At 37.7% G+C, this 9274-nt stretch overlaps 1 protein-coding gene across 1 annotated transcript; it reads right to left on the bottom strand.

The window, feature by feature from the left end:
* Nucleotides 1–213: 213 nt before the first annotated feature.
* Nucleotides 214–6081, bottom strand: LOC119192669 (TBC1 domain family member 5-like; the record flags this gene model as incomplete). The annotated part of the gene is given in 11 exon segments (XM_037446468.1): nucleotides 214–329; nucleotides 626–768; nucleotides 1089–1128; nucleotides 1131–1206; nucleotides 1282–1384; nucleotides 2916–2966; nucleotides 3416–3543; nucleotides 3863–3979; nucleotides 4483–4498; nucleotides 4500–4580; nucleotides 4806–6081. Coding segments are annotated over 11 exon segments (1071 nt in total), but the record flags the coding sequence as incomplete, so codon positions are not given.
* Between the last annotated feature and the right edge of the window lie 3193 nt (nucleotides 6082–9274).

Here is a 9274-nt window from a genome sequence, read left to right as displayed (position 1 = left end):
CGGCGCGTTACATGGGGGTGTTGGGTTCAAAAAATTTCAAAATTGCGTTACTTAATACTTGAACGGAACTATTAACATATAATTTATCTCAATTAATTAATAATACATTTTAAAATAAAAAAAGTGAGGGAAAATAATTTAATTCCTACAAGCCAGCTCACCTGTCGCTGTCGTGCGGCGCGTGGTGCGGCGCGCGGTGCGGCGCGGGCGCGGGCGCGGGTGGTCGTGCGGCGCGCGCAGGTGCAGCGCCAGCGCCGCCACGTGCGCCGCCGACAGCCACAGCGGCCGCATCAGCGCACACAGCGCGCCGCCGCCGCCCGCCGACAGCACTGCCGGCACACACACACACACCACGTCACACCTACGACCGAATCTATTCACGAAAATATTACAGCTAAATATCCTAAGTGGTCAATATCCCGGGGCAATGCATCAACTGAGTAGCATCTTTCGTGCAAAATTGTTAAAAGGCCCTTTTGCCCCTATCAGCCTCGCTCCAGCTGAAGCCGCCACTGTGTAATTTTGACAGTTAAGGAAAATAGATTTTGTAATAAAGACAATTTCATCATTACATTAAAACAACATTGTCTTATGTTAAAAATCTAACATAATTAGTAATACTTACATGTGTTCCTTATTGACACCAACATGGCAACGATGACGTAATGCAAGTTTGGTAACATCGGCCCATCACAAAAGAGGAAACCCCATAAGTGGGGTAATTCTGAACGGGGGAACTCCCGGCCGAAAAGTAACCGGAGCCATCGACTGCGAATATAATTTTTGGGTTATAAAATACAACTGATTTACAATTTGCAATTAACAGTATAACTTAAAATATATAAGCAATGCAGTATTATGTAGCTCGCCTAAAACTTTATGGGAAGTCACTACAATTTAAAAGTGATACTTTTTAAACCAATTAAATGTCGCAAGCTTAAAAATATTGATGTGTTCTATACAATAAAAAAGTAAATCGCAGTACATCAGAATGTTTGATTAAATGTTCCGAATGTTGTTGCTATTCCGTATGCGCAGGCGCTCATCAGCAAAGCACGCTCTCCATTTAAATACACAAAATAACTTACATTCCGAAAAGTTCCATAGATATATTGCACTGGTCTAAAACGACACTAGCTCGTAGTCTATGGGCAATAAATAATCCACTTTCACTCTTTCTAAATATTTGATCACTTCATTTGGATTCTGCAACAAAATTATTACTGGTATAAAAAAGTATAAACAAAGATACTTTTGTTTTGTTTTTCAATAAATACGTACATGTATCGTTCTAGCTGAGGGCATGCGGCCGGTGGCAGAGGGCGCCACCTCTCCCGTCACGTAGAACTTCTCCAAACCCTTCATTACCGCACTGAATAACATACTGGAAGGGCATATATACAATACAAATACTTATTTATATTTACACTTTTATATAAATATTGTAGGAGATGGCGCAATATCGCGTCACTAGTAAATACTGCATAAACGACGATAAAAAATTAAATTGAGATTGATATATTAAGTGCAAAGTAAACAGTAGTGTTGGATCAATTAGCATTAATTGTTAGCACGCTTAATCACATTTAGCATTTCACAAATTAAATACAGTTGCTAAATTTGGTGAAGTGCTAATTTTGTAATTCGTACGTTAGGACGCTTCGCAATAGCAGCGCAAGCGTGTGCGCTCTCCTTAGCGCCCGCAGGAATAATGATAAATTCGTGCTAAACGCTACTGCGACCTGTTTTTAGTGGAGTAGTGAGCGGGAAAAAGGCGAGAAAGATGCATCGTGCGGAATAGCTCATTGTTGGAATAGTTTTGGAAAATTACCAATTATTAGGCTGGGTAATATTGCACACGCTAATATCTATTATGCCTGAATAGTGAATTAAAAGTAATTTAAAAAACACTTGCCCATTCTACTAGATACTTATAATACTCATTCTATATTCTATAATATAGAATGAGTATTAATATAGAAAGAGTACGCCTCGGTGGCGTAGTTGTATTGCACGTCCGGTACAATAGCGCTCTGAGGTCCTGGGTTCGAATCCCGGGTCGGGCAAAGTGATATTTGGGTTTTTCTGCTCAGTATCAGCCCGGAGTCTGGAATTTGTGCCCGATATGGCGATAGGCTCGCCTCCTATCACATCATGGGACGGAACATACTTGGCGAAAAGTGGGTGCCCTAGTTGCGCCTCTGCATACCCCTTCGGGGATAAAATGCGTGATGTTATGTATGTTATGTATGTATATTCTATAATATACAAATTAATATCATAAAATTTTAATAAAAGGCATAGACGGTAAATAGGCGTTAAATAAAAAATGAGCTAAACACTTAGTCCGTTGATTGCGCGCAAATTACTAATTCTTCATTGTGCTTTTTAATGAAATATATTTCACAAATTCATATTCACACAATTTTGTTCATGAGATATATTAAATACAGTTGCTAAATTAGCAATTAGCATTAGCATGGTTATTTGGCATGGTAAGACTTGAAAATTAGCATGCTAATAAACTTTGTTTTGTCACTTTCGCTATATTTAACGATGTTCCCTCCTCAATAATATATATATTAAATGTAAATATTGAATTAATTGTATTATTTTTATACGCTATAGTTAACATTGCGGTGACAATCATGATACCTAAAATTAATCAAAAAAATAGGAGCATAGTGTTTGCTATCTCGCTCGCACAGCTGCGATGTGGTGGCGATGACATCAGAGCATAGGTTGTACAATGTACAATTTCGTTAGTTGAAACTTAAGTAGTTCTGCTACCAGACTTATTTATTTTTGAGCATATTTTTATTATGAATCTATTTGTATTCTATTTATTATATATTGGTATACGTTCCTATCAATAAAGAGACGACTGCTTTATTATGTATAAATTATATACTTACAAACTGTCATGTTCCAAATATTCTTCATCTAATATTATCTTTAATTTGTCACTGGAAAAAAAATATTAAAATATAGGCACATACATATTTTAATATTAATATTCTCAAGCAAATATCAGCGTAGCAGTGACAATGTTACTTATTTATTAAAAAAAAAACACATGGGCACCTTCTTGCTGTTCGACAATTCACTTCATTCGTCACGTTCATATATAAAATATTATACGAATATTTGCTGGTGGCGGGAGTGACCACCAGACTTAATACCTGCCATTGTGGTCCACATTAATGTTTCGCGTTCTGGGATCAGCCTGTGTATATCTGGCTCAGACAGACTGACATAATTATGTCGACTGGCGTGATATATTATTTGTCGTCAGTCGACACTATATCGAGACCCTACTTACCATCAGGTTCAGTAGAATCAAGTTGCAATGGTCAAAAAAAATATAATTGTCTTCCCCGCCACCCGATATTGCTTGAACATGACATTTACGAACCTAATATCATTAGGTGCGAATTTCCTATCTAAGTACAGTTCGAAGAGTAGCGGCGCTAGTACTTCATGCATGCCCTGCCGGTACCCCACATTCGAGTGTGACCGGGCCCAGAAGAACAAAACCCGCACCTGTAAACATTATACAGGGTGTGTACTTAATGCGGTATTATTTTTTCAAATAAATTTTGGTATGGATTGTAGAAGTTAATGAAAAATATACTTAATTTTGATGGTAATAAAGTTAAATAATAAAAACACGAAGTTGGACCAACAACAAAATTAAAACAAAAATATTTTTTTTAAAGGAAGTAACACATTGTTTTTAGTTTGAATAAGTTTTTTTTAACGGTAAATAAAAGTATTATTAATCGTAAAAGGTAGCCTTTAAAATTAAATATTCAAATGCACTAGAAAAATCCTAGTATCGTGTTATTGTGTCCATACATACCATAGTGTCCTGTACATCCTTATCTCTAAAATACAGTTCGTCTGGGAATGTCCGCACCACGTCTTGTAGTATTAACGTCTTCAGCTCATTATCACAGAAGTGTTGTTTCCACACGCTCTGACAACAAAAACGCATAAGCAGTCGAAGGTGATATTACTCTAAAAGTCAAGTAGAATCTCTTTAATGATTATTATATCCCCTTACATAATTTCTATACATTTTATTTGATTTATACTACAGGCGGGCCGCACCGGGCCGCATCGCAATACCTTGGTAGATCGCTTGGTAGGTGTATTTTTACAGCGATTTAATGCAATTCAACCTGCCTCAGCGTGCATTGAATACAACGTTCGTACAAATTATCTATCTTCATGTTTTATCTACATGCCATACACCCGTAGGACTATACAGAAATCCTTGGATAGTGTTAAATAAAAATCAGTTAATTTACTGTTCAATTTAATCCTGAGAATTTGACTTCGGTTCCATCAAATTCATATTTCTACTATCCCACCATCTTTTAGTAGTACACGTTTGCGGTGTGGCCCAAAGGATCACACTATATGCGCGAGCCTTAAGCCACATACTCCCCGAAAGTATGTATAAGTGCAGATAATTACCTCATCGTTTTGCGAGAGGGTCGTCACCAATAACAGTTCGAGGATCCATTGACAGTTTCAATTTTAAATCGTTGTAAAAGTTCCTGTGAGTTTTTATGCTAAAACAAATACATATTTACGTAAGATTGTCATCCAAATAAAATGGGTAGTATAAGAGATAGGATTTTCAATCTTTAGTAAACTTCTATTGCTCTATTCTACTTTATCTTTATTCTTTGATAGTGATTTAGGAATCTGGCATAATTTTTGTCAAATAATAAGGAGTTTAATAGCAATTAACTCAATCGATAGCTTGTTTACAGCTTAAACTATATCCCACAAACCTTGTAATAATATCGCCGTTGAGAGGGGGCAGCGCGTTTAACAGTATCGCCCAGGCGAGGCTGCGCGGGCGCATCAATCTTAGTTGTATGGCGGCCTTCTTCAACTGCTCTAGGCTCCATGTCGGTAGCTCCAGTCTGGAAATACAACCATAGAGCTTAGAGATTGAGTCGATATTTGATTGCAAGTAAGTGCCATACATTCACAAAAAAGTTCGTGGGAATAATCTCCTCATGTGAGAACAGATAAATCTACCTTTAAAAAGGGGGAAAACTTAAGTTAATTCGTGAATACTATGTTTATAAACCATTAGGTGATTCATTTTTTCCGTTTATATTAAATTAACCTGTCCATGAGTAACAACTTATTTTGTGTTTTTATTACTAATTTCATACCTCCAGAACTTTTTATGGCAGATCTGATTTATAAAAAAAAAGCTGTGAATTTATAAAAAAAATACCAAATCTTGCAAGAAAAAACTATAATGTATTAACACAAAAATTATATAATCATACTAATCCACACATTGTTATCAACAAAAGAAACATCTCAATTACAATGCTCAATATACAACTGTTGCTTGTTGATATTTGATATATACATATTGAATTTAATAATTAACTATGATAACTAACATTAATGAACAAGCACACAATGATACACATACATTACAATAACAACTTTTAATCCTCATAATAGATTACCTTATCACTATATCTAATACATATTTGTAGTTTCAAATGGTGACAAATTTAACTAATGCTGTAAATCTTTGAGAGGCCTTTTTAGCCAATTGCTGAAGGAAGGTAATGTTTTTCATTTCTGCCCTTTGCAAGCGAAGGGCCCTGGGCTGCTGCCCCATTCGCCACCCTTTGAGACCACCAATGGCTTGATTAGTCTGCTGGTATTGTATAGACTGTGAACCAGGAGGCCTTGGATTCTCAGAGGTAAGGTAATAAAAATAGCATACCTATTGTTGCTCTACCAAGTTTATATTATTTATTCCTTTAATAAACAATTCAGAATGCAATTATTAAAGCTATCATTTTAAGTATCCATAATTATACTTTAGTAAGTAAATTAATAACCTAATTTGGCAAATTCCTGACCATAGTAAAACTTTAAAAGTATTTAATGACTGCCTTGGGGGCATACTTTTATTCTGTGCGCGGTGTTGCACCGTTCTGAGGTCCTTGGTTCAAATTAGTGGTGTGAATAGTCAAAATTATTTAATGACTGTACTCATAAGTTAAAAGCTTAAAAAAAATTATAGTCAATTAGAATATAAAAAGAGGTAACATGTTATGTAATAGATGGTAATACATAAATTTTTCTTCGGCCAACGTGCGGACTTCTCGATCCTGTGTGGTCTTATACATACATACTAATATATAGCTAAACAAACTCACCCCAATTTCCTTGTTCTTAATGCATGTGCTCCCGGGAGCCCCTTTTGTTCCGATTTATAAATTATAATTCTCTTTGCCGACTCCGATAGTAGTTTTTTCTTCAATAAATAGTCATTCTTCTTTTTTTTTTAATAATATTTGACAGTTTCTTTTACCCCCACCGAAAAGATTTTATATTCGAATACATACTATATATATATATTTATGTGTGTTGTGTTGTGTGTAAATTAATTTGGCCGAATCTGTCCGCGCTTCCAAATAATGAACTAATAAAAATTAAACATCCTGCCGCCCGAGAAAGGCTGTGAAAAGCCTTTATCAAATAACACAACAAGCCCCTTTCATTGAAAGTTATACTAACATTCTAAAACATAAACACGCAATATAAATATAATAAGTAATTAACCATTAAAGCATCGGAATGGAAAGAAAAAACTTTATCACTGGAAACTAATCCAGCGGCAACTTCGCAATTTTACTACAGGCCTCAGTAAATTCCCTGAGGCAGTCTTTAACCTGACAATTCGGATAACCCCATCAATCCCAGGTAAAAGTTCTAAAACTCTCCCTCTCTTCCATTTAAGGACAGGACATTTTCCTCTTTTATTAAAACGAGGTCCCCTACTTTAGGTGGATCAACCGGCGTTGTCCATTTGTTACGATTCTGGAGACAGTGTAGGTAACGGTCACTCCATTGTTTCCAGAAACGTTGACCTATAGCCTGAACTAATCTAAAACGTCCCAACCGCGTATTAACTACGTGTTCGAAATTATACTCAGGCACAGAAAGCAATGACTTGCCGACTAAGAAATGTGCTGGGGTCAACACTTCGAGATCCGTAGGATCATTTGATAGAGGACATAGTGGGCGAGAGTTGAGTACTGCTTCAACTCTTGTGAACACTGTCGTCAATTCCTCATAAGTCAAAACCTGCTCCCCGATCATCCGCTTTAATAAGGTTTTGCAGATTTGACAGCCGCTTCAAACAATCCCCGAAGTGAGGTCCCGAAGGCACATTGAATAACCAAGTAATACTACTCTTGGCTGCAAAATTCTTAAGACTATTCTCAACTTCCCTATTCCGAAGATACTTGTCAACCTCGTTGAGGTGTTTGTTTGTCCCTACATAATTAGTACCATTATCAGAACGTATCACACTCGGGAGTCCGCGCCGAGATGTGAAACGCGTCAACGCAGCTCGAACGCTTCTGTTGTCAAGTCTCCAACAACCTCCAAATGCACCGCTTTGGTTGCAGAGCAGACAAAACACACAAATATGCCTTCAACATTTTTGCATTTCTAAGACGTGAGGCTCTAATTGAAAAAGGTCCTGCAAAATCTGTTTGCACTGTATGAAATATACCAGTTGTGTTTACCCTGTCACTTGGTAATGCAGACATAACTGGCTCATCCGGCCTAGCCTTATACCTGAAACGCGATATATGCTTAAAATTCGACTCCGAATGGCATGCCGAGCCACACGAATTTTATCCGCATTTGTCTTAAAAATACCGTGATGAGGTATAATGTACCCTTTACCTTCTGCATAGTCCTCTGGCTGCCGATCACAGATAGACATATGCCCTAATTTTTCATAATCTCGCATAAATGCAATATACTTTTCCCGCAATGCCTCATTCGAGATTAACCGCCTTTCCATAACCATGAACCGTTTCTTGGCTATCGAAATTGAATCCCCAATTCAGGTTTATCGTCTAAAAGGGTAACCGCACTATATATCTCCCCGTTTGATCCCGTTGATGCGTTTCACGAAACCTATTTTCGCAATCCGCATCTTCAGGATTAACTAATACCGATTCCGGTATATCTTCCACCTCCCAGAAATTTTCCAAAATCTGGTTTGTGGTAACATATGCCGCGAAAAATGTTTGAGACCGCTCATCACATTGAGAAACCTTATGGGTTACTGGACCCATCAATACGTAACCAAACACCGTATTCATTGCGCGTGGCAAATAATCATTAACTTTCACACAATCACCAATCATGATTTCACCCATGAGATCGGCACCTATTAAAATATCAACCGCTCGACTAACAAAGAATTGGTCATCCGCTAAATAGATACCTCTATACCATTCCGCAAAATTTTGAGACAGAGTTTGAGTCGGCAGGTTATGAGTGATAGTGCCTAATACTATTGCCCTTGTTACCAATCTAGGATGTTCCGAATATTTAGAACACATAACCAAATTTACGCCTCCTCTACAATCACTCACAAGTCCTCCCCTAAACCCGTTACCGAAATAGAATTGGACTTAAATCGTTTTAATCCAAGCCTTTTAACAACGGTATCGGTGATAAATGTAGTCTGACTACCCCCATCTAGTAGCGCACGAACTTCATGGTACTCCCCATATCTGTCCATGACACGTACTATAGCTGTTGCTAGTAGCACTGTCCGCCTATAGTTTTTATTTATGTTAGAGACAGATAAAGCTATATCATCATCCACTGCTGACGCAGTTACCCCATGATGATCTTTAACAGGTCCCCCTACCCTAGCTGTGGTACAAGTAGCCTTTTCACCACTAGTGTCCAATTTGTGTGCAACTACCCGATTTTCATTAGCACTTGGTGAACGTGGTCCACCACCCGATCGTGGAACCCTGACACGTCCCCTGCTGTAACCACCGGCCGCAAATCAAAGTGGATAAGGTAGTGGTGTTTATTAGAATTGCATTTGTAACATGACCAACTCGATACGCACTGATCAATACTGTGCTTCCCTAAACACCTAAAACAAAGCCGAAATTCTTTTACATGCTCCTTCCGCTGGTGTGGATTCAATGCTAAAAATTTCACACATTTTGATAAATGATGACTTCCTTGCTTACATAGCTTGCAAACCATCATTGGTTCACCTACAAACGTGGCATGGTGTGTCCGAGAATTCACAGAGCCACTTTTACTGCTTTGACCATCGCCACTAGACTCTAAGATCCTAACTTCCTTCTCCAAAAACTGAATCAAATCAGAAAAATCAGGCAATTCCTTGTTAGATAACCTACGCTTCAAAACGTTTTTACAAACTAGAGTC

Source organism: Manduca sexta, unplaced genomic scaffold (assembly GCF_014839805.1).
Source record: "Manduca sexta isolate Smith_Timp_Sample1 unplaced genomic scaffold, JHU_Msex_v1.0 HiC_scaffold_306, whole genome shotgun sequence".
Classification (NCBI taxonomy): Eukaryota; Metazoa; Arthropoda; class Insecta; order Lepidoptera; family Sphingidae; genus Manduca; species Manduca sexta.
Note: the sequence above shows the minus strand (reverse complement) of the source record. Positions and strands in the feature narration are given on the sequence as shown.